Source organism: Prinia subflava, chromosome 3 (assembly GCF_021018805.1).
Source record: "Prinia subflava isolate CZ2003 ecotype Zambia chromosome 3, Cam_Psub_1.2, whole genome shotgun sequence".
NCBI lineage: Eukaryota > Metazoa > Chordata > Aves > Passeriformes > Cisticolidae > Prinia > Prinia subflava.
The window spans coordinates 16768674-16794905 of record NC_086249.1 but is presented as its reverse complement, the minus strand read 5'-3'; the positions used below and the strand labels follow the sequence as shown (position 1 = coordinate 16794905).

Here is a 26232-nt window from a genome sequence, read left to right as displayed (position 1 = left end):
GCACAGCTGGTTTAGCAAAGCCAGTCCTTTGCCAGGAACACCGCCCTTCAAGACTAGCAAGGGAGGACAGGACAAGGGCCCAGCCAAGCCCTCCCTGGAGCCCAGGGAGGGAAGCGAGGTTCCAGGCTGGCTGATGAGGTTGTACCATCTGCTGGGCTCGCTGTCTCCAAGCAACTGGACGTGGTGCCTCAGACAAGCTGCAGTTCTCCTCTCTCCCCTCTGCAGTTTGTGGCTCGCTTCCCTCCTCCTCCTCCTTTGTGGCTCTTGGACCTTCCCACCAGCAGCCCCAAAGCTGCCACCTTCCAGATCACGAAAGGGGCCAGTAGCCTTGACACTGACTTTTAATTCCAACGCAGATGGCCGGCAGCTCGCTCGATAAAGACAAAGCACATCAGCGGAGCAGACTCTTGCACTGTGTTCAGCTTGGGGCTGCTTTGTGCTCGGATTAGCATTTTAAATCATCCCAAGGCGTTGCTGACCGACAGCTAAGCAGATTCGACCCTGGCTTGCAGATGGGTCTCAAAAAGTATTTTCTCACAGGGTGACAGACTGATGTGCCCTGGAAGGTTGTGCAAGGACTGGCTCTTGATGCTAAGGTGTTTCATTACATCTTTTAAGTGGGTGATTGGAATATAAACTTGATATGGATCTGTAACATTCTCACTGGCAGTGCCCGCAGGAATTACAATGGGAGGGGATGCTGGATAAACTGGACAGCTGCAGCCTCCATGCAGAAGGGTGAATGCAATCCTCAGGTAAAGAGACAGGCAGAAGCTACAAGATGGTCTCCAGTGCCTTCAGTGACACTGTGGGGAACCTCTGGCTGCTTTTGGTACCCACAGCTTAGGGAGGGTTTTTGAAACAACTGCAGAGGAGATAAGATTGGAAGCATTACAAAGATGTGAAGGAGTTGGAGATCTCCTTCCAGTCAGTTTAGCAAGAAGTTATGAGGAGCTTGAGTCCTGTTCGTCTCTGGCATTCAGAAGAGAGACCTGAGACTGGTGCTGAGAGCTCCTGTGCAAAGGCAGAGCCTAAAGAGAGCCCACAGCTTGCATTCCAGGTGAGGGAAGTTGAGAAGAGACAGGAGGCCCCAGTGCATGTCCATCCAGAAGTGCCCAAGGATGACTGACCACCACCCCAAGTCACCAAGGATTGTGATGAACTCCCACCAGAAGCAAGTTCTAAATAGCTAAACTCACCCAGAGAGGCGATGTAGTTTCAGCAGCGATGCGTTTGCAGATCTAAGTGGCCACCCGTAATGCCAGGGCCAGACTGGCTGAGCAGAGCAGTCCCCGTCTCAGCACAAGTTGGATGCATCCAGAGTCTTGGTGACCTCGTGGGACAGAGCCTTTGCTCTCCGCTCCCTGTGCTGCTTCTGGGGCAGCCAGGCTGTGTGTGCCGCCTGGCCCTGTCACCCCGGTGCCCCAGAGCAGCAGGGCCTGCACAAACCAGGCCCCAGGCCCACTCAGGGAGCCGGGGCAGGCTGGCAGCTGCTCCGAGGGGCACAGCTCCAGCAGCCAGGAGGGGCTAGGACAGCTCCCAGACACACATTTGGCAATCAGGCGAGGATCAGGGGATCCTGATCAACACGGTGTGGACACATCAAGGGCCCCTTCCCACCCTGCCCCCACTTGTCCTGGAGGGCCTCCAGGACCAGGACCAGAACCAGAACCCAGCCGAGGTTTCACGGGAACAACCGCGGCTCGTGGCACGCAAACAAAGCAAGAGGAGTCTCTTTGCAATATAAATTTGTTTTTATTGAAGCAGCAGTCACATGACCTCGCATCTAGCCTTTAGGATAGCGACAGAATGGATTCGGCCAGGTCAGCCAGCCCAAAAAAGGATTTTTATTTTTTTTTTCTTTTTTCTTTTTGCGCTAATAGACATGTCATGTTTAATACATACATTATCCAGTACCGGAAACCCAACTCAGAGATAGCTACGTGCTGATTTGCTGGAGGAACGGTCCACTGGACGTGGTCTCGACAGACTTTACAGATCACCACCAAATAACATTACTAATGGGATCCAATGATTAAAAAAAAAACAACCCAAACAATCATGAGTGCAGGATTCAAAGCCAGCAGTTTACACAGGTTCTTAAGTTTGTATCTGTAGGTGGACGGTAAAGGAAGATTGCTTGGTTTCAATTTGAAATATTTATGTCCCAGGGTTCCTCTCTCCATCAAATCAAACGGTATCATAGACAAGCTGGCATCTCTTTAAAAATAGCATGGAATAACACAGCTCATTTAAGAAAACATGCTCATTTCTTGAGGTTTTTCTTTATTATTACAAAGATTCACGTCCACCTATTCTCGCAGAGTGGAAAGAGGCATGAGGGTGAGGAACAAGGGTCAAAGAAGGGAGAGAGGAGGAGGGAAGAATAGGGCAATTTTTTGAAATAAAGACCACACACTTGGTATTTTTTAAATTTCATTTCCAGGCTAACCTACTTTTTATTTAATGCAAATTACAGTACCAGTTAACTATTTCCGAACCGAGTCACACAGAACAAAACGTATTTACAAGGGGAATGGGGCGGGGGAAATAATAAAACATTAAGCATACTTTCCACAAAAAAAGTTTATATTTAAAATGAAAAAAAAAAAAATCAGTCACAGAGGCATTCAAGTAGTAATAATGTTATACAGGTTTTGCTTTTCCTTTAAATCAAGACAGATTTGCACAAGTGTATGCAATAGTTTGTATACAACCCACAGTCCTTAATATATATATATTTAGATTTCTGTTTTTAAGATGGAAGTGGTCACGCTAATTGGTGTGTACAGGCCCAAGTGATCCATCAGCAACACATTAATGAACGCAAATTTTACAGGCAAGCAAATTATATATATATAAATATATTTTATATATATATATTAAAAATAAATTGAGAAAGACCAACACAAGGAAGCTACTTTTCTCGAGCTAACCCCTTAGGTACTGTTTTCCTTTCCTGTCGTTTTGCCATTATTGCAGTGTTGCAAAACGAAGCCAACTACGACCAGAACCGGCCGAGAGCCCCGTGGAAATCAGCTGCCACCCCAGGGGTACCCGCTGGCAGTCTCCGGAAGGCAGAGCCCGGACTGAATACCCTACTGTGCTTTTCCTCATCAGCTTTTCCTTTTTCTCCGTGGTGGCTGAGGTTCCTAGTACAGGAGTACGAGTCTGACAGGCTGCTTGACTTCTGTTTTTCCAAGTACTGAAAACTGGGGGGAATTTTAGGTTGCAAGTTGCAGGCACCTGCCATTATTTTAGGTAAAGCTTGGCTTCGAAATAAGGGGACAGCGTTCAGGGGTCTTTTACCAATCAATTTTCTTTTGCAGGTAATTTTCTTTTTCCCTAGCAAGGTAGATAAGTTTAATAGTAAAGAACACCAGTGTCTTGACTGAGCGTCCATCGGGGGAGACAGACTGTGATCCAGCCCGGCTCGGGGACCCACTACGGCAGGGCTGACGTAAAGGAAGCATCAAGAGCACACTGGGTTAAAAAAAGCCCGAAAGAGTGTAAAAGAAGAGAGGGACAGCTCTGAGCAGACTGTCGCCAACAGCTTGGCATCACTGACCTTCGTGTCACCAGAAAGAAAGTGCAGCCTCTGCTTCACTGGAATGAACACGAGATGCTTCGAAATAAAACAGCAACCTTTGGTTTGGTAAAGAGTTACGTGTTTTCCCATTCAAGACAATCTTATGTGGAATACTAACAAGGTAGTAAAACACAAGCAAACTAGTTTTAGAAACAAGGCCTTCGTGCTGGGCACAAGAAATCAAGAGTCATGTTAAACTTATCTCAAGAAAACAAAGGTGACTTCGGGGAAGGATATGGGAGAAAAAATAGGGAGAAGAAAGGGAACAGAAAGTCCTCCCGGCAGAGAGAGCCACCGCAGTCTCCTACAGCGCTGCCCCCGCTCCCACCACAGCCAAATGGCTCCGAGCGCAGCGACCCTGTGGGATGGGGGGAGTTTCCCTCCCCGGGGCCCTTTCCGCTCACGCTGCCCCCGGCACAGCCGCAGGGAGGGTGGGAAGGCCAAACCTCCTGGAAGCTGCTGCTGCCCAGACACTCCTGGGCACAGGTTGAGGGGAGAGACAAGCAAAATCTAAATGGGCTGCTAGGGCAAGGGTCCGAATGAAATCAGCTGCTGCTAGTGGGAGGAGGAGGGCAGGGCGGGCACCTTGGAGACTCCCAGAACAAAGCCATGGCTCCAATGAAGTAAATGACGCTGGAGACGGTTTCTTTTCCTTCCGCTACTGATCAGGGTATCACCAGAACCTTACAGCACTCAAAGAGTTAGAAAGCGGGGCGGGGAGGGGGGAGCAAAGATGTGGGTTTGGGGTGGGAGACACTGTTAATAAAGAACGAGGAGAAAAAAATAAAAGGGAAATAAAATTCAAAAAATCATGGAAGCGAAGGCACTCCAAACTATATAGATACACTATACATCGCTAGAGTTATTGTTACAATAATACAGGCCGGTACCTACTGTACAGAGTTAAAACTATATGGCTTTAAAAAGCTCGTCTACATTTTGTCTGATTATTAAACAGAATCACTGCCCTGAACGGTAACTTTTTGCTCATTAATAACAGTTCCTGGGTCCACATATTTACATACAAAACAATAAAACTCAAAAATTCAAAAACAACCAAAAATAATCATGTACAAGCTTGAATTTGGTGAGGAGCTTTGTTTTTTTGTTGCTATTTTTACTATGTTTTTTTTCTTTTTTTTTTTCTCTTATTTACAAAAAAAGGTTGTTCAAGGACCTGGATCTAACTTGTACAAAAGAGTGTGTGATCCTGCTATGATCCTTGAAAACAGAAATAAAACCAGAGGGGCACCCCTGACCCTCCCCCCCGCCTAACACACACACGAGACACACACAGACGCCGGCACAGTCACAAAACCAGAGAGAAACGCTCTGACTCCCCTCTGCCAGTCTTTAACAAAAAAATGAAAAAGAAAAGCCACATGTCCTGGCACAAGCAGCAATTTTTCTTTGATATTTTTATTACTTTTTTTTAAAGACTCGGTAATTTACTGCCTCCAAATAACAGCGCCTGTGGCCAATGCTTCAGCAGTCGGTCTATACAAAAGATCCATACCCTGCCACTGTCCTACTTTTTGAGTCTCCTGCACGGATTTGGATCACTGGGTCAACCAAGCCCCTTCACTTACCTTTCAGGACACTGACTAGCCGAGCGCATGTGTTAAGACGCTCTTCAGCCCTTTCTATTAAGTTGCAGGTTAGGATTTGGAAAGCTGCCTGTTTCTCAACGTGGGTGTGCTTTCCTTTGCAGCCAGCCAGAATGCAAAAAAGCTTTAAAACCTTTTTTTTGTGTGTGTGTGCCCAACAGCATATCACCGAGGGGTATAACATGAGGGTTTATCGGTTTCACGGTAGGTGGTCACTCACCTCTTCAATCAGCTCCCGCGGCCCCAAACCCACCGCTTGCCAGGCAGGAGGGAGAGGGCAGAGCTTTTATCAGTTCCGGGGCTGCTAAGAGACAGTTTCCAAAAAAATCCCACGTCAACAGCATAAAAGGTACAAGAAGAAACACACCGAGCTCGTGACCAAGCCCCTGCGGCGGCCGAGCTTCCAAAGCCGCTACTGCCGGTTCCCCCCGGGCCACACGAAGGTTCCGCGTGTTCCCGAAAAGCAACTGCTTGCCTTAGAGATCCGCACGTCGAGGAACGGCTCGGTAAGCACCAAAGGCGACTACAGTTTCTCTGAAGAAGGATAAGGCTGGAGCGGACACCAACCGCAAGCCTACCACAAGATCAGGTCTCCAAAAGTCTCGTTTCCGTGCCGGGGCTGCATCCGGCCGCTCACCTGACCCTTTCGCAAGGAATATTGCTTTGACTTCAGGAAGAGAGACGTGGATGCTCACACCACACGCCGTCGCAGGGAGGAAACCTGGACCCTGAACTGATGGACTAGAACAAGCATTCACCTCACGCTTCAGTCAGACTGATTCGAGATCACAGACAAAATAAAAAAAGCAGTATTGTATCTATGTATACATGTATATATTTATATAATATATATACACACACACTCATATAGAGCCAGCTTTCCTACAAGTCAGCAGGTACAAATTACCATCAAGAGCATTCTGATGTGTATTTTAATATTCTACCAATGTAAAAACATAATGGCGACGTGGCAACGTGCATCAATAAATAGAGATTAAACAAAAAAAACCAAAAAAACAAAAAAAAAAAACAAAACAAAACAAAAAAAAAGAGCAAGAGGTTAAAAAAGATGAAAATTAAATACAGATTCTAGCTGTGGCTTTAAAATCAGAACAATTGGAGAATGTGGCATCCTGCAAGTTAAAACTGCAGTTAAAAAAAAAGTATTACAAAATAAACCAGTAGCCTGTTTCAGTTCACATTATAAACCCTGGTGTCCTTTTCCTGTACGCACCTTAGGAAAAGGGAAGCCTGTTCAAATCAAGAGCCAAGGAGGGGTGGGGAGAGAAAAAACCCAACCAAACACACTTTCACAGTGGCCACTTCCCAAAAAAGTCCCTTAACATCCATCCACCAGCTGGGCCCCTGCCCCTGCCGAGGATTTTGTTCGTCCGCTCTTCTCTGCTGAAGCCGGGAGCCGGCCCGAGCCACGGCAAGCAGGAGCTCTGGCTGGGCAAAGGGGATGCCTGGGCAGAGCTGACCGCTGCTGCTCGTGCATGTGTGTGTATTATATTATATATCACCCACTCGGGAGAGCCTTTTCCCACATGAAGCTGCAGATTTCCTCGTCACTAGCACTGATTCTTAGATTGAAGGCTTCCGCTAGGGTTCAAGCCTTAGACACATGGCAAACCCTCCCCCCCACCCCATGGCAACCTATTTTCCTACCACGTCGCCCGCTCCCCGTGCCGAGCCAGGGCAGCTCTTCAGATAACCTGGGATATGGATTTGCTGACAAGAAACGCTGAGCTCTGTTGAATGACCCCTGCTAAGCTCCCGACCAAATTCAAGCTGTGCACTACATCAAAGTCCAAAACTTCACTTAAAAAGAAAATAAAAAAAGAGGGTAAAAAAAAAAAAAACTTCAGCAGAGAATGAGGTTTGGGATCTGTTTGTTTCGGTTTTTTCCTTCTTTCTGTTGTGGGAGGGGGTATGAGGCAAGAGTCCTGGTTCTGAAGTACACAACAGCAAACTTCCAACATGAAGAGATTGTCGAGGGGAGACATTGGTGTGTCGTATTGCTCCGCTTTCCCTCCTCCCCCCACCTAGTCCCCTGCCCCGGACACCCTGCAGAGTGAGAATACAATGAAACTGGTTTGTATTTATAGATATTTTACAAGGTTAAATAAGAACAACAATAATAATAATAAAAAATTGAACACTAAAATGAACAGGTTGGTTGGTTTGTTGTTTTGTTGGATTTTTTTTTTTCCTCTTTTTAATTTTCTTTCCAAATGTGACCAGTGTTGCTGAGCAAGACTCAAATTACTGGTGATATTTCCTGTGCAGCTGGCTGCTTGGTACTGGTTCAGGTGGAGTTGGAGGCTGATGCTGTAGCTACACTATTGGTCTGAACTCGTTCTCCTGCGTTAACATCTGCAAACAACAGACAAGGAGGGGAGAGAGAAAAAACAACCAGCATTACCTCCAAAACAGAGACACATTGGAAACAACAGCTATGACATTCTCCACAAGGGGAAACCCACAACTCCCACCAGGACAGCGTTTGGTTAGGATGCTCTACTGACTTCAGGGCATGCAGATGAACTACCTATGTGGGGAAAGATGGAAGATGGTCTTCAAGCAGGGCAAAAGCAACCTGGAGGGCTGGGGCCTGCAGGCTGTGCTCCAGCAGGTTTTGCAGTTTTTAACACTGGCTGCACAGTGCAAAGTCACCTGTGCTACATCCCATAACCGCAGGACAAGGCACACTGGCATTGCCAAAGCCAACCCCAGTGTCTGTATGAGGTCTCACATTGGTGTTGAAGTTTCACATTGTTAGTCCTTCTTATAATAAATCTGCCTGTTGGTTGTGCAAATGAGCGCAGACAAGAAACGTGACAAGGCTGCTCCCCTGGCAGAAACAGCTGGTGTGCCAATGTGTAAGTCATGCACTTGCTGCCTGAGAAAGTCTGTCAAGTCTGCTGCTGTATTCTGTGTTGCTCAACCCAAGTTGGATCTGCCACCCTCTGAACTGTTGAAGCAGATTAACATCAAGGCCTGAAGCCAATAATGAGGTTTATGCAAGCACATGATATGTTAGAGCATCGGATCTCTGCAGTAAATTCCTCCAACACCTTCTCAGGGAGGGACAGTGCTTCACAGAGAGACAAGTCACAGGATCAAGGGCATATGTCAAAGTGCATTCCAAGAAAACGGAGGGTTTGCAAAGAAATACCAAAAGGAAATTCATTGTAACTGTTTTCATAGGCCACATGCATCAGATATTTCCTCTAAAAAAAAAATCTTAGTATTAGAAGAGTTGGTAGGGGAAAAAAATGCACCAGTTTCACCTGGAACCATTCTATACAGTATCTAATTAGTCAAGTCAGAAAGACTACAAGATACTTATAGGTAAGCAGGTGAACACCTAAACACATAAAATACAGGATGAGAAAAAGGTATTAAATGATGTTTTCTCCAAGAGACTGTCACGCATTTCACCCACTTAATTTATGTAAGATTAACTGCAAAGCTATTGATACTGCAACAGGAAAAACCATCAAAAAGACTTATTATGTGGGTACAGAAGAGGGCAGACTGGGCAAACTGTGTATTCCAAAAGACACATGGAAAGGGTTTATAAAAAGAAAGAACAGATTGGTGACCTCAGCCTGAAGGGCTGTGTGACTAGCAGGAATACCAGACACGACAAAACACACTGCTGGGTGCTGGGTGTGCAGTAACATTTCTCCATCACAGAGGAGCTGGGCAATGCTCTACGGCCAGCTGTTAGCAAAGCCCCCTCCTCTTCAGCCACACTTACCTGACCACAGCCACGAACAAAGGCAATGAACTGAACCATGGACTGTTTTGGGTTGGAAGAGACCTTAAAGAACATCCAGCTCCAATTTCCCTGCCATGGCCAGGGACACCTCCCACCAGAGCAGGTTTCGCAAGGCCCCATCCAGACTGGCCTTGAACAGTTCCAGGGGCAGCCACAACTTTTCTGTGCAACCTGTGCCAGTGCCTCACCAGTCTCACAGCAAAGAATTTCTTCCTAATATCTAATCTCAACCTACCCTGTTTCAATGTGAACCCACTTCCCCTTGTCCTAACACTTCATGCCCCTGTAAAAAGTGCCTCTCTGGCTCTCTTGTAGGCCCCCTTTAGGTCCTGGAAGTTTGCTATATGGTTTTCCCAGTGCCTTCTCTTCTCTGGGCTGAAGTGTCTCATCTTTCTCAAGGGAGAGGTGCTCCAGGCCCCGATAATCACATCCTTATGCTGATGGCCCCAGAGCTGGGCACAGCACTTCAGGTGGGGTGCCACAGATGAGAGTCGAGGGGCAGAACCACTCCTCCCAACCTGCTGCCCAAGCTGCTTTTGATGCAGCCCAGGACACATTTGGCTTTCTGGGCTAGAAGTGCATGTTGTCAACTCATGTCCAACCTCTCATCAACAAAGACCCCCAAATCCTCCTCCTCAGGGCTGCTCTCAATCTATTCTCTGCCCAGCCTATATTTGTGCCTGGGATGCCCTGACCCAGGGGCAGGACCTTGCTCTTGGTCCCACTGAACTTGGTGAGTTTTGCACAGGCCCCCCTCAAGCCTTCCAAGGTCCCTCTGGATGGCATCCCTCTGGATGGCATGCCAGCTAGAAATGGGCAGCACTTGCTGAGTCACAAATTAAGTACCATCAACAACAAAAATGGGAAATCAAACAATCAGCAGCATCCAGAAACACAACTGACAAGTGGGAAGAAGGGGTGATGCCTATTTGAAAAGGAAATGCTGCAAGGAATGTGTGGGAAGAAAGACAAATCGTCCTGTGGGCAGAGGAGGCCAGATGACTGCCCTGGGAGTTTCTCATTCCCTTTCATCTCACCCCAAATTAATTGCATCCCCTGCTTTACAAAGGAATGACCACCATGACAAAAAAAAAAAGCTTGTGCAATTAAAGCACCAAGGCAGCATGGTGACAGTACCAATGTCACGTGGGAAGCTGGCCTTGCAGGAGAGAGATGCCCTCCTACATGGGGAATTTAAGGAGCAATTCCAAAATCCCACATGCAAGCAGACCAAAAATGACAGAAATCAGAAGTGACCCTGCCAGCCAGATAATAGTTTCTACACTTTAAACTCCACTATGTCTGTTCTAGATTAGTTTTCCGGTATGGATAAACTCCAGTTAATGCAACATCTGCTGGCAGTGCCTGATGTGAGCAGTCCAGCTGGAGTCTATACTGTTGGCAGAGGATTTCTCTGTGTGTGTACAAAAAGTGCTTCTACTTCATTTGCTGAAATGAAACATATCTTTTGATCTCAATTTCCTGAAGACAGCAGAGGCTGAAATTGTTATCATTACAATGCTACTACATAGAGATAAAGAAAAAAAAGAGGAGGGGATGGAGATACTTCATGTAACATATGCTCCTTTTCTATCATCACTGTAACAGGGGAGTTCCTGAGAAATATATATTACACATGTTAAAAAGAAAATTAATCAGGTGATGCAGGCCAAGAACATTTTCTTGTGGCTTTTCACAACAATATATGGAAGTCCCCCCCGGCTAGGCCAGAGCGCAGAGCAAGCTCAAGGCTGCCCTGGCTCCCAGCCTGCAGGAAAATGCAGTATTTTAACATTTCAGCTCATTTGTTGATTCTGCATCAACAGGACATTTGAAGAACAAAGAGGTGCTTTTTCCAGCATCACCTTGCTGAAGCACTAGAAGAAGAGCACAACTGGAGTATGAGGTTCTCTGGACATTCACTTCTCCCCACAAAAAATCAGTATTTGGGCCTAAGAGAAGGAAATCTAAGCTCTCAGCAATGCTGACGAAGGACAGCAAAGCCCTACTGGGGAGTACAGCTAGGAGCGGGCACACAGCTTTGTGGCACAGGACAGACAAGTGCCCAGCTCGAGGTCAGGGCAGCCTCTTTGTCCTGAACCATTGCCTGACACCTCTGCCTGGGCAGGCAAAGAAGCATCATCAGGGTCTAAGTGCCAGCTGCTTCCAAAAGTTCTTTTAAATAGAGAGCAAAAGCATCTCGTCGTTATAGAGAACTTCCTCAAATTCAGCTTTTCCCTCTAAGGAGGGCCTCAGCTTTCTTGGAGGCTACGTGACACTCCTTAACAATGTCCTGAAAGGCAAAGACAGGGCTGCAGTTCAAAGAGCGACAGAGACGCCAGCTCAGACTGAGAAAGCCCATTAGCACTGCTGCCAGCATTAGCTGGGTGCATTTGTGATGCTGACAGGCTGTGCTGTTCATCTGCAAAGATACAGAAACAAAGCTACCACCAGCCTGGGAGTCCTCACAGGACGGCTGAGGAGACAAGTGCAAGGAGGAGGATAGCCTGGTTTTTCTGTTGTGCTTGCCTATGGATGTAGAAATCCAGTCTCTGAGCAAACTTGGCAAAATGTGCAAGTTTTACTTCTCTTGTCATGGATACATCCCTGTTCTGAGCTTGTAGAAGCCTGAGAGAATTGCTTGCCCGTCTTCTCCTTGGTAAGGAATTCAAGTTCCCCAAAATTCCTTCAATATGAATACCACAAGTGCACTAAATCTTATTTCATGGAGCACTGTGGTGTTTTTCAACTACGACACACTGGCAGGTAACACCAGCTCTAATCTGTTTTGTCGCTGAAAGTTCAGGCAGACTATTGCATTTGGGATTACATGGGATCAACACAGTGGGATGCCTAAGACGACGACCCCAGAATCCCTGCTGGCACAACTTCCCTGCAGATGGCAATTACACTCTTCCCATCTTAACGGGGACTAACAGAGAGGTAACTCCTACTGCTGGCTGATCCAGGAAGGAAAACGTAGTCACACAAGCAGATATGCATTGCATTCAGCTTGGTCTGCACGCTCCCCTCTCAGATGCTGTGGCTGCACAGTTATGAAACTATCATCTTCTTCCTTCAGCCATCCCTGGGAATATGACTGCACTGGCACTTTTAATCAATGGCCAGCATAATTCACAGAGAGCGAGGACATAATTTCAAGCAGAGGCCAATAAATCTTATCTTTCTTTTCCTCCACTGTGCTTTAGATGTGCCATTATGTCACAGAGTTTCTCATAAATGTTTAGGAGAATTTACTAATGCCAAACAGCAATGCTACATACTCCCACTGCAAAGCCAGGTTCCATTACTAGAGCAAGTACAGCTTTTTGCTCCAAGAGAAGAGAAAATTGACAACAAATGTGTTTTTTTAACGCTGCTTGCTAGAGAGGGGCACAAATTACACACTAATAATGTGAATTACAGTCACATATTTGCTTTTCCCTTTATTGCTTTGAGAGCTACATTTTGCTGCATCATTGCCACTCAGAAAAGCAGTTTCTGAACCTGTACTGCTTAGTCATACATGCAAGCATTTTGCAGAGAAGTCTCCTGCCTATCAGGATGCCCTGGGTTAGGTGGGAGACTTGTTCCCACACTGCTTTAGCAGTTACTGAGGAACTTAACATTTACTGCTCTGGGAGGTGCAGGGGACATAGAGAAAGAAGGGACCCCTTGTATGAAAATCTCTTGCTAAGTGTAGAGCATCAGCAGGCAAAGCACAACAGATTAAAATAAAATAACCTCAACAGGACCTAATCCTAAGCATCATAACTCTGATGACATTCCCACCATCTGCTGTGAGAAACTCATGTAAGAAATGACCAACTGCAGAAACCCAAAGCTGTCCAATTTCACAACTTCTTTCCAATCAGCAAGGATATTATTTTTGGTTTTGAACAAATAGGAGGACATATCCCAGCTCAGTGCAGTGCTTGCAAACAGAAGTTTTAAAAATGTTGACATCGATAACATGGGATGGGTTGGGGTTTTTTTGCTTTGGCTTTTGTTTGTTTGTTTGTTTTTAAATACTTGACATTTAGGATTTTGCCTAATGCATTTTCTCCCTATACAAGCCTTTCAAAAGTGCTGAGTAAAAACAGATTTCTTAACCCCATTAGTTCCTCAAGACTTGTGTCTTCACGGAGAGATCTCCGTGAAGCATGAGAGGGACATTAGGTGAAACAATATTGTCCAGAAAGGCTAAATATAATTTACCATGTTTGTATTTTGTAGTTTTTAAATCACTTTTTCTACTTTATCTGTTTTCTCACTTGTTGTTGAGCAACAGATGCACATAAGAGGGAAAGAGAGAACATGACTATTTGCAAAATACCACCAAGTGTATGAAACAAACATATTAAATTTGAAAATAGCAGTTTGGCTTTCTCCTACATTCGGAGTACATAAATGGTACAAGTTGTGCCTTTAATCTACTGCTACTACAATTTCAGAGAGAAATCTCATCTTTCAAACCTGGGTGCATCTGTCCCAGATTATGAAAACGCTCTCTGTACGGCATTGGCGGGACCAAGTGCATCAAATAGCAGGTAACTGTCCAGCACATCAACCAGCAAACGCTTTCCTGCATGCTTCAAGAGCAGCTTTTGAAGCAGGCCCTCTGCTAAGGAAGCGTCCTGCACTGCAGAAGGGCTGACAGTCCCTGTGTGCTGGGGCTGGCGTGCGTGCAGGACATGTGGAAGCACACCTGCTTCCCAGCCTGTCTTTGGCTGCCCAAGCCCCGAGACAGCCTCTGGTGTGCTGACTCAGGGCTGACTCAGAGGAAGAATGCCATGTACTGAATCACCTCTGCCACATCCTGCAGCACCTGGGAGTTTCTTTGGGACTCTCCCAACTGGTATTACCAGGCTTAAAGCTTTCACTGGAAACAGAATACAATATGAGGTGGCTAAAGGCCAACAGTGAGCTTTTAGAAGGTTTCTGATAGAAACCAGAGAGAGCAGGAGGCAAACAAAATATTCACTCAGTGCTGGCCAAAACCTAAAAACATCTGCCTTGTGCCTGAAGATGACACAAGCAAACTCAGTAGGAAGCAACTGCAACTACTAAGATGAGGCAGTGAACATGCTTGCTGACTGAACTCCCTAACTAGACTTTCAGATGCCAGTGCCCTTAGGGAAAAATCCTCTCCATCCACACTACACAGAGGCCACATGCTCTGAGCTACCTGTTTCTTTTTTTCCAGGCATCACAAACTCATGCACCAATTCAGTGTTAATTTCAGGACAGCTAAAAGCACAGAAATCAGGTGCAAACCAATCCATAAGGATTGCTAGAAAACAGGTGATATAATGACTTTTTTTTAAAGAGTGAAAGTCCTAGTGAGAAGGACCAAGATGGTAAGCAATCAAATACGAGTTGGAGTGCCCTGGGCTGGGATTTGGCTCGGTGATCACAGCTAGCACCCAAAATGACCACCTACCAAGAGCAAGGTTCAGGTGATCCTGAAACAATCCCTTCCTCCCTGTTCACTGTGTGGGCCTCAGCAGAGGGAAGGTGCCTGGGCAGCAGGAGCGAGGGTGGGGAGGGAGGGAGGCAGGCAGTTGCACATTCTCACCTGAGGCCGCTGTAGCATTTGTAGGGGTTGAAGCAGCTGCTTGGTTCCGGGCATGAGCAGGGATGAGGATCGAAGCCAGAGATGGGTTACTTGACAGTTCTGGAGGGGAGGTGGAACAAACAGAGTTAGCTCATCATCCATGAAGTGCTCCATATGCAGGATCAGCTCCTAGGGTTTCCCCCCTAGGAAACCTCAGGTGAAACACATGCCCTTACAGCCTAAGGTCACGTTACATTTTCTTCTTTGCCAACCAGCGAGAGGAAACCGCAGTGATATTTAGCAAGGCAGTCTCCAGAGCAAGACTGCCAAAACTACAGAGAGTGGTGCAAAGGAGTAATTTCCTAGAGAAAGTGAGTGGCTTGGGAGTGAGCAAAGAACCAGCCAAGCCTGTACCTTGTCAATGCTGTTTCCTTCTGAGCATTGGAGAAGGATCCCCTTCTTCACAAGCCCACCTGCAATCAGTCTCAGGGAGAAGGCTGATAACAGTGGTGCTGCTTTGGGCACTGGTTCAGCAAGCAAGCAGCTGCAACAGTTGCTCCAAGAGCTTCAGGGATTAGTTCTTTGGCTCACTCAAGCATCATTTTTCTCAAGGACACAGGAACCCAAGACCAATCTCTCACAGCAGTCTCCTTGAGCGAGGCCAAGAAGAGGTAACGTATCCTTTAAAAGGACTGGGAAAGGCAAAGGGAATTGGTCAGCTGGGCAATTTAAATGGACAACAAAATGATGCAACCATCAGAAGACATTAACCGGGGAAAAAATAGTCATGTCTTTTAGGCTCCAAATCTAAAATAGCTTCAGTGTGTATCAGAATGAGAAATAGGCATCTTACAGCCACAACTGTGGGAGGATTAAGGGCAACACATTTCCAACAAATGACAATCTTCTGGCACCCTTTCAAGAGAATCTAGTGCCTCACAGAAGGTGGGACTGAGCCGAGACAAGACAGGTCCTGTTTATTTCAGAAACAGGAGTGCCTGGCTGTCTCCTGAGAAAGCAACATCCGGTAAAAAGGATGTGAACAGTCACCTCACGGAAGGAGACTGATGACTTTTGGAGCTCCAGGAGGTCATCTGGAGGAGAAATGAGAACAGGAGAAGAGACAGCTTTTTACGCAAGACCTCCAGATAGCACAGGCTGTACAGAAACCCAGCCAAATCATGGCATGGGTTCAGTGAGGGCGTTTTGGACACAGTCGCTAATTATTTGGGCTCATTTTTAAGAGGCTATTGCTTTTCTTTAATGCTAGGTTTAAACTCAGGGCCTAAAGGGAGAAGCAGTGTACTTGCTGACTTTTTTTTTTCTCTGCTAACTGTTACATTAAGTTTCATTACTGCTGGGAGGGCAAGAGGCAGAAGATTCCCCTGATTACAAGCCTCTTATTACTACACATTTTGAGACTGTGTTTCAGCACTTATGAATGCAAGCAGGTTGCTACACTGCCTGCAACCCATCTATCCTGTAATACTCCATTTGGTCTAAGCAGACCTAGCTAGTCCTTCTAGAAAGCCTCAGTATTCACAGCACTTGTACAAATACAAAATCCTCAATTTATATGTGAGTTCATATCTTCATAATATTATGCAGAATTTGTGAATCTCCATTTTAAATGGAAAAATAAACTGAAGAAACATGAATCTTTTAGTGTCGAAGTGGAACACCAGTTATAAATCTATACTTCAATACTATCTTGGTTCTTAGCTGCTTTGTGCTAGAAAATATTGCTCCCTTAGTATTTTTTCCAAATCTGTTATTATTGGAAACCTACTTTTTATGTTGCTCTTTTCAAAGTTTCTCTTTTCAAAGTTTCTCTCACCCCTGCATTATTTTCTGCACATCACTAGAAACAATAAGGGGCTGTGATCCAACCAAAAGCAGAACCGAAACAAGGCAACTCCATGACAGTCGCTACCTTGCGGTGCTGCACAGCACCTCGCGGTGCAGCTACAGACCGTCAGTGCTGCTGCAGCCCAAGAACCAGCTGAGCCGACAGAACAACACCCTTGCAAGGGCACCTCGACCCTCTTCTCATTCCTCTCTCATCTAACGTTGTCAGAACACCTCCTTTTGTATTGCACCAATAAAAATGGCTTTTTGTTGCGCTTAATGCAAGTGCAACCATTTCTCTGAAGCTGCCTTAAGGAATTTTCATAGAGATTAGAAGACTGACTTTGTTCCCTTCTCAAACGTCACATTATCTTTCTTGGTATGAAGTTTCTTAAATTCAGCATACTCTGTATGTCTTGAACTTAAGAGGAGCAGGGCAATTCAGAGGAGATACAAAGTAAAGTGGACTCTCTTGGTTGAAGTTTAATGGCAGTTTTGCTTGAGAACTTGTTTGAATTTTTGCTATAACGTATTTTTGCACCTATCCCATCTGTAAGGATGAGACAAGGCAATACTGTGGAGAAAGCTCAACCTGTGATTATCTACAAAACACTGAGAATCTCTGTCCTTGGTGATCTTCCCCACAGTATTTGGGCAGGGTGTTCAACTGTAGCCTGGTTATGGAAACCAAATGTGCAACTCAATGGGTTAATTACAACCAATACAGCTGCAAGAAGCTATTGTGGTCAAGGCAATCCAGACAAAGTTTTCAATATCATGATGTGAACAGAGCAGCTATCACAATTCATTTGTAAGACCAAACTCCCATCCACATCAGCTGGGAGAACACCTTTCTGCTGATCAAATCAAACCATTTGCAGCCACTTAACATCTCCAAGAAGGAGCAGGAATGAAAATGTCAAGTATTACTAGAAGACCAGATCACTTTCATTCCCCAAACACAAGAAAATGTCTGGTGTTGGGAAACAGTGCAGTGTTCTTTTTCAGTATTATTATACTTGATACATCAATACTCCAAGAATTCCCTGGAAACATTATTCTTGTACCATGGATTTTTTTGGTCACAATAACAAACTTTCCATTTTATATACACATAAACAAATACATACATACATACATGTATATATACATATATCTAAATTTTAAAAAATATAAAGGTCACAGGCCAGGGCTTTATCTTTTATCATTGAAAATATAAACAAACAAAAATCTCAATGCACTGTCCCTTCAGTAAAAAAGTAATTTATCTTTGAGAAGTGTGATAACCATTCCTAAGAGCCACTAAAAGAATTTTACAGTCTTCAGTGGCCAACATGGAGTGACATTAACTTTTGTGACGCAGCACAATTGCTGACATATTACATGTAGTTTAGGAAACGGCACTCATTTCACAGACTATTTGAAAATTTGGCTTCTAGGAGAAAAATTGCTTTTTGTCTTGCAGATCTAAAGGCCTAACTGAATTGCAGCTCTGTGGCTAGTAGAGATACTTCCTTAGCCAAATTAAGTTTTTCAAAATCCAATTAGCATATGATATTCGTTTAAATTAAGAGAAACATACAGGTAAGACATTACAGATGACCAGACAATGCTCTCTTCAACAGACTTCATCTCTAAGATAAACACCCACAGGCCCCACAACTTACAGCTGGCTGCCAAAGACCATGATCTTGAGTTTCCATATACCCTCACTGCTCTTTTTCTAGACTCATCTGAGCAGGATCAGTGCCCAGGTCAGCAGATTTGGTATGATGTCTAATTTCTGTATGAAAATCAATCCATTATCTTAATGGTCAGATTTATCTTGTCATTTCTCACAGTTTTGCCTTCAAGCCCTCTGCAGTCACCTCCTGCTTCATGAGTTTCAGGCAACTGGATACAGCCAAAACAAACACTTCTAGAACTTAATATTGCCTGTTGAAAACAAATGCTATTTAAAACAGAGTTGTCTTTCATTACTTTTTTAATTACCAAAGATGACTTAACATGACTCATTATCCATCTAATGATCTGGTATGTTTCCCATGTCAGATTTCTGCTCTGGAGCAGCCAATTTGATGGAATTTACCTTGCGCAGTAAAGACCAGAGACTACTGAACAGTAGTCACAGGAGGAGCAAAAGCTTCTTGTGTATCTTGAGTCCATAAGAAGGACTGCTGTACATTTATCAGCTACAAAGTTCTTCAAATCATTATGCTGAGAAATGCATTAAAAGCAACCTTGGTTTGGTTATTTTGGAGTTTGACTGGTCACCTGCAACAAAGCTTTTTTGGAAATGCATTAATGATCAGCCTGTGTCCTGCCTTCCCCTTACAGGTGGTAAAACTGGCACCTGTAGATGACAGACAAGAATTTGCCTTTTTTATCTTAAGGAAACTGCTCCACAGGAACTGTTTTCTCTTACCATTCCCAGGACTCGCTGTGTGAAGGAAGGCACATGAGCTCCTCGGGATGGCAAAAGAGGAGCTTTAAACTTGCTTGAGCATTAGAGGAGCTTATCCAGAAGCTTCCACACTACATGAGGGGAACCAGGGACACATTCCCAATACATGTATCTGTTTTTCCCCTAAGAAAAACATTTTTGAATTGACTCACTCTAGAGCTTTCCAACTCTTTTTAAAAACCTTGTTTTCAAGCAGTTGATAAGTTCAATCTTAATGTCATCATGAAACAATTAAACAATACTTTCAAAAAGAACAGGGATGAAGCTGTATTAAGATACTGGGATCAAAACTATTTTAGCTACATAAGATGGCCTTAGAGGGGCAAAACAAAAGGCAATCCTAGAGTACAAAGAAGCACTTGTAACATTACTACTAAATTTGTAACAACAGATGCAGAAATCAGCACAGAAGACAGTGACCTGGAAGCACATGCTATTTACTTGACCAGTTTAATGTATTTATGCTTCCTAAATGGGCTTTTTATAAAAAAAAATAAAAAGGTCCCACAAGTTGAAGGAGCGAGCTGTTTCACATTAGAACGCACTAAAAGAGTCTGAAAAATGACACTGATGCTAACTGGGCCAAAAGGTGTTTTGGACTTTCAACAGAAAATGCATACTATTCTAGAACTATTCTTGCTCAAAGGGTGAGAGAGCTGGTAGCTAATCACTTAAAGAAAAACAACAGAAAAAGTGCTCCAAAATTAATTACTAGCATATTTGTATGCCATACTTCTCACATGTTCTGTCTTGGCAGGCAAAACTATTCTGGGGGATATCAGTTTTACATTTCTGGCTTCTGTAGAAAAAAAATAGATGAATAGTTTTAAAATCTGATACCACCCTGGCTTCAAATAAGAAAGGTAGTTGTACATTTATTTTTAGAGTTTCTAAATGACTGAGTCAATGTAATGCCAGATGAACTGTACAGCATTTAAATTCTGGACAGTAAAGCATCTGTATTTATCTTGCATCCAGATGGATGTCCAAAATGGACAGCAACAGGGAGCACAAACCTCCCTGCCAAACCTAACACGCATTACTACTTGGCTATGGTGCTTCAGGTATGAAGAAGCAGGACCAACTCCAAATGATACTCTAACCTGCATGGTCCACTGACTGTGATATTTCACACAAAGCCATCAGATTCTGAGCTACTCATATTCACACTCTGCAGACACATCCTATAAGCACGTAATCCTTCCTGATGCAACGTAGTAACAACTACCCTCAGTGTCTCAGCAAAACCGAACTGGAGGAACCAAGACTCTGAAAATCCTGTAACTTCAAGACCCTTTCCTCTCTTTTTGAAATGGACAGCTGGTTATGCAACTGCTTCATAACCTTAGTACCATTCAGAGATTTTTACTTCCAAGGGAGGAACGTCTGCATTACAGCCAACGTTTACCCCACTGCTTTCTCCTAAGGAAGGGATCCTTCAGCACTCTGAGGGTACCTTGAGTGGTGAAATTGAAGAGTGCAGGTTTATCTCGCCCGTTTGGTAGCTTGACGTTTGGGTCCCGTAGTTCGTCGAAGAAAGAGTGCGCGCAGGCCTCCAGGGGAGTCAGGCGGGCGGTGGGGGTGTACTCCAGCAGGCGGCTACATAGCGCGATTGCTTCGGGGGGAGTGCGGGGCCGGAAGACCTGCGGGGACAACGAGGAAACAAACAAGGAGAAACAGGTTGTCTGGCTAGGTCTCGTCTCTTTGTTGACCAGAAGCAAGTCAGAGCAATTAAACCTCTCATTGCCCAGCAAGCTGGAACAAACAAACTTGCGGTTTGTGCTAATCAAAGTCCTGCAGTAAGTGTGGGAAAATCCATTCCTGGGGTTGAGAAAGGGTTAATTGCAACGCCTTGCACTAGAGTGAAGGTGCAATGCCAGCAAGAGACTTCATGAGAGCGCACTCAGAAAAACAACTTTGAGAATGAAGGGGAAACTCATTCAAAAATCATGACAAACACACACAGGTGCTACCAGCCATGCATATGGGGTGGAGTGAAGGTGGGGAAGAAGGTTCAAATGAGCAGGAGTCACTGAATGTAAAAATATAATACAGCCCCGCTACGGTTTTGGGGTGGGGTTTTTCTGGCTAGTGAAGGAAGTCTTACTAACATGGACTTTTGCAGGCAGGCAGGTCAGACTGTTGCTATGGAGGCTGCTGTTCATCTTTGGAGAACAACAAGGAAAGCACGGGTGGGGTGCAGGAAATGTCTAGCTCCAATTTGCAAGTAACTCCTTCTGTGACCTTATTCTGGCAAGCTACTCCCATAAGTTTACAGGGATAATTCCTGCACATTTGGTATTTGTAAGGACAGCTGAAAATTGCGTCAAGAAAATCAACTATTTTAGTCTAACAGATTTTTACTTTGAGTGATTACAAAAAGCAGTTCTTCACTGCAGCTTTGTTTTAAAACTCTGCCCACTGCTAACCACAACTCTCCATCCTCCTTACTCATTTCTTTATAAGCAAAATAGGAGTTAATCATGTACATGACCTGGATGGCCTCCTCAAGCACTTGTCTCTTGCTTTGTTGCAGGTAAAGTGCAGTCTGGGGTAAGGGAGTAGGGTGGGCACAAGTGTTAAGTTCTGATGCCAGCATTTGGTAAAAATTGAGGTAATCCAAAATACCTTTGTACCAGTGCAGGTGAACACAAGCCACACAGCACCACGGAGAAAAAAAAAATCAGTGCATGACATGCTAGTTAATCACAGATGAGAAACTTGCACAGGCACTCCTTTAGTAGGTTTTAAACTGGGCATATATGCTCTCTTAAATGAGAATCAAACACAAAAGCCAAGTTCTGCAGGGACCAAAATTTCCTGTCCTTGGTACCCAGCTGGGCCAGCAACACTGGGTTTGCTGCAGTGGGTGCTGTGCTAACTAACTTGTTATCAATCCTGACTAGGGGAATCAAGGAGCCATGTACAAGAAGACCTGACTTTATTCCTACTACCAGGTTATTGCAAAACAAACTGCAAAAGTTTTTACATGAGGCCTATAATGACAAAAAGAAAGGCTTTCGCTTAACACTGCTGGCAGAGAACCTGTACTGACCACTGTGTTACCAGTGTAGGGCCACCTGAAGAGGCAGCAGAAGCTGCTTTGTGCTGGCTACCTGCAGAGCTTGGACTGCTGACCACAGCACACAGTGGATCAAATTATTACTCCCAAGTCACAGCCTGACCAGAACAAAATCCAAGACTGTCTCCAGTTAAAAAAAAAAAGAAAAAAGAAAAAAGAAAAAGCCTTCTGGCTTCCCCCACCTCCCCACGGTAGGTAGCACAAATGTGTATGTCTTGAGGTAAACCCACAGAAGTGAAGTTGTTCTGTATTTAATGTGAGGTAAAATTACTGAGGTCTCCCTCATGCACCTTCACAGTGATATTTTAACAAGTTTGATTTATCACAGCTTGAAACCTTAGTACTTCACTCTTAGCTGTGTTTTTCTCCTCCGTACAGCTCACATATAAGCCACTATATAGATTTCAAAAAGAAAATAATTTTATTTCCTTAAGATAAATATGACAAGCCCTTATATTGAGAAAATTAGTAGGCAGACAGTCACAAATCTGACATATGTAAAAGGAGTACTTGCTTGTCCACTCAAAACTGCTCATTTTCAAGTCCTTGAAACCCTACATGTTTCCTAAACCCTGTTATGAACTGCTCAGCCTGCCTTTAGATCTGGAATTAGTCATTTGGGGTAGGCAGTTCCCAAAGTCTGCCCTAACTGCTTCAAACCAGGAAGGGGAAAAAAACCCCATATATACTAGGAGGCCTCACATGGCCTTCCCCTGCAACAAGTGGTGACTAACACATGAAGCAAGTTACAGGTCTGTGCCCATCTCATCTCTATCAGCTTGTGTTACATTTGCCTGGCTGCTGCTGCCTCAAGGATGCAGTTTGAACTCAAATTATTCCACTTCTAGCATTTCTCTCCTTTTTTTGCAAGGCTAGGCCTAGTAATTTGAAAAAATGTTTAAGTACATACCCGTACTCCTGAGGTGAAATGTCCTGTTCCTGACGAGTCCTAAAGATGATAATGCAGTGAAATAATCCAAACAGGGGGAGTCAATCCAAAAGAGAATAGTCCAGCAAGGAAAAATATAGCCAATATTATAAGAAATCCATGGTGTGGGGGACATAGTAAATGTTTATACAATTAGAAACTTCAAACATCAGTCTCCATAGCAGCAAGTCCAACTTCACCACAGTGTATGCCAAAAAATCGATTGTGCAATGGTGAGGCATAGTATAGAAACATTTCTATATGAAATTTATGTTCCAATGCCAGTGCATTTACTAAAAAAATAAAAAAAATTGAAATCAAAACTCTAACTTGAACTAAAAGGGTAATTGAAATTCCCATAATAAAGAATTTTCAGTCCTCGGTCCAGGATATAGATGTCCACAGAACCAAGTGGCCAGATTAGTTTGTCTCCAAAGATGCATCCCACTTGTAAATCTGTCCCAGACACACAATGTAAACTTTTGGATGGTTTGGGGTTTTTCTCAAAAAACCCCAAGTCCCTAGCAATTTGTAATTTGTGCTGAAGACAAAGTAAAAATCTGAGATCTATACTTTAAATTTGGATACTTTTAATTTGTGTGTACTATGAGTACCTCAGGCCGCCGCGGATTATTCTCCATTTTGGATTGACTTCCCCTCCACTGGATTTTGTTTGCTGGCATTATCTCTTTAGGATTCTTCAGGAACTGGACGTACCACCTCAGGAGTGCGGGTATGGACTGAATTTCTCTCTATTGCGGGTTTATTCCCCCTCATACCCGTCGCACCCGTTACTTAAGAAATTTTTTTCTCCTCAATTTGTCCCCTCCCTCCTCCCTTTGGAATAATGCCCTAAGAAATAAAAGCAAAGCCCTCTATGGTCTTTCAGCTCTTCTCATTCAGCAAAGTTCCCCCGGGAAAGCTGCCCAATTCACCCACCGAGAACTACACGAGCAGCTGCCGCCCACGGCAATGGCTACGCCGGCACTTCCATGCCACGGGGCACCGGCGCCAAGGCAATGCTGGGCTGATGCTCCGTGGTGGGAAGGGAAGATGGACAGACAGTGGGACTTGTGAGCCACGAAGCCCCTCGCACAAATGTCTCAGCAGGAGTTTAAAGTCTCTGTAGTTCTCAGTGAGGGAATCAATTTAGTAAATAATCCGCGGATTATTTTTAGTCTGCGGACTAAAATTTAGTGCACGGACTAAAATCCGGCCCATCGGAGCAAAGTCTGTCTCGGTCTAAAATACATTTGGGTGAAAGCAAAAGAAAAAAAAAAGAAAGAAAAAAAAAGAAAAAAAAAAAAAAAGGAAAGAAAAAAGAGAAGGAAAAAAAAAGGAAAAAAGCTAAGTGCACAAAGTGTTTGGGTAGACTAACATTTAGTATGCAGACTAAATACGGCCGGGCAAAGGCACAGCAAGTCCACAAACAAAATAAAAACCAAAAATAAAACACTGACAGGAACTTTTAAAGCAATCAGATACTACCCCACCGGCGCAGCAATTCATTTTTCTAAAATGAAACAAGACCTTGTGTAAGGCTATTTGTCCACAGGAGGGACCGAAGGCTCAAGTTTTCATTTTAAAAAATGAACCTGTTTTGGAGATAAACAAATGCAAAAAAAAGGCTTTACATACAATATTCTTCAAGAAAAATTTGCACTTGAATAACTCAAAACCTCTTGTTTCTGCAAAGCAAATGAATTTCAGGCTGAGACCCAGGTTGCTGTTTTTTTCTTTGGGGTTTTTTTTGGATGAGTTACAAAAATCTCTGGATGATCATGTCAAATGGAAATGCTGACTCATCCAAAGCCACAGCTTTTGGTGCTTTTGTTGGTTTTTCCCTCCCCCTTTCCGATCCCAATAAATCTATACCTCACCAAAAAGCTGAGGGACCAGTGCGAGTTGTGTCTTTGTTCAGGCATGTGATGCTCAAATACCAAGAGACCATAGGAGCGAGGCAGCAACGCCTGACACACTCCTCTCTCCTTCTTAAGTTGAACTGCTATCAATGCAAATTTTTTTTATGTTACGCCCCCTTCATTTTTCTGGAACTACCACCTTCTTCAACATTTCAGGCTTAAGTGCCCCTGGTGCACGGCACAGCTCTCATCCCCGAGAGACTTCAATTCAGATGAAGGCTTTGTGCACTAGCAGAGCAATCTCATTTTATCTTACTAATTGGAAATAGTTCCTACCAGTGTAGCAGAATTTACGCCCCTTCTGAATTTTATTTTTCTGCACGTATGGAAAGATGAAAGAAAAAGGATGGAAAGCACAGAATTCTCCTATTTCACTTCACTCACATCAGCATTCAGCTCTCAAATAAAACCACATGGGGCAAGAGCTAAGTATTGTTTTAACAGAATGGTTGCTCTGACTTTCAATTCATTGACATTCCTCAAACAAACTTTCCATGCACTCCATCGTCTTGGCATAATTAAGCCCCAAAGCCAAAGCTTCACAATGTGACACCAAGGTGCTCTTCTAGCCAGTGTGTATGAAAGACATGATTTCATGCCATCAACCACTGTGCGTTTTGCATGCAGATTGTGAATACTGCCCGCATGCTGTGCTACCTAAGAGAGCAGAGGCTTAGGAAAATGACATCTGTTGCTAACCCATCAAGTTTGTGACACCATGGTTAAAAATTTCCTCACCAGCCTCAGACTCACACGCTTTGCCAAGAACCACCCACATCACCAATTCAAGGCTGACAGGCTGTGCACATCCTTTCGGTTTGTAAGCACATTTTTTACTGCACATGAACATTAGCTAAGAGAGAAAGCTCCTCCCTTCAACCAAAAGCTTGTAATGTTTACAAGCCAAGTAATCAATGTAGAACACCATTTTCAAATCAGTTTTTTAAAAATGCCATCATACAATACAATTACTGTGAAGCAACATTTTGATCACACAAGTTTAACACAATAAGGCTCATGAGAAATACAACACATTCACAAACAAAAGGAGAGAGAAGAGACACATGCAAGACAGTAGTGTATGCACTGAACTCTACCGGACACAAAAAAACCCAAGGCTGCATCTGAAGCTCTTGGGACTAGTCTTGTTCCAAATGCCTGAGAATCTCAGCATGGGATTTCTAAAATATGCCATTTGGCTATTTTGAAGAGTGTAAAACTCACATGATAAAAAATGGAGGTTAAAAGATGTCCACAAAAGAGGCACTGGTGTTAGGAGATATTTTAAAATATATATAAGCCCCCCAACTTTTCTCCGATTAAGTGCCTCTATGTTTTTTCTAAAAGCACCGTGCCTGATTAGTCAGGAATTCCTGTCTGATGGCACTTAGACAGGGAAAAATGAAGTAAAGACAGAAGGGTTAAGTGGCTTACAAATGAGCCAACAC

At 44.1% G+C, this 26232-nt stretch overlaps 2 protein-coding genes across 3 annotated transcripts in view; one reads left to right on the top strand and one right to left on the bottom strand.

Annotated features, from left to right (window-relative positions):
* The window catches only part of CFAP91 (cilia and flagella associated protein 91), a 44393-nt gene extending 37335 nt beyond the window's left edge, over positions 1-7058 (top strand). Inside the window, exon 18 of the mRNA XM_063394056.1 lies at positions 3330-7058. The gene's annotated coding sequence lies outside the window, so the exon portion shown is untranslated. The remainder of the gene's footprint in view (positions 1-3329) is intronic.
* Positions 7059-7277: 219 nt separating this feature from the next.
* The window catches only part of GSK3B (glycogen synthase kinase 3 beta), a 143919-nt gene continuing 124964 nt past the window's right edge, over positions 7278-26232 (bottom strand). The window contains exons 9-12 of one of the 2 annotated variants that reach the window (XM_063394059.1): positions 22845-22883; positions 20309-20495; positions 14562-14660; positions 7278-7572 (exon numbers count right to left, since the gene is read on the bottom strand). In XM_063394059.1, coding sequence (XP_063250129.1) covers positions 7505-7572; positions 14562-14660; positions 20309-20495; positions 22845-22883 — 393 coding nt within the window. In that variant the 3' untranslated portion in view covers positions 7278-7504. The remainder of the gene's footprint in view (positions 7573-14561; positions 14661-20308; positions 20496-22844; positions 22884-26232) is intronic. The other variant, XM_063394060.1, reaches the window with a different exon arrangement.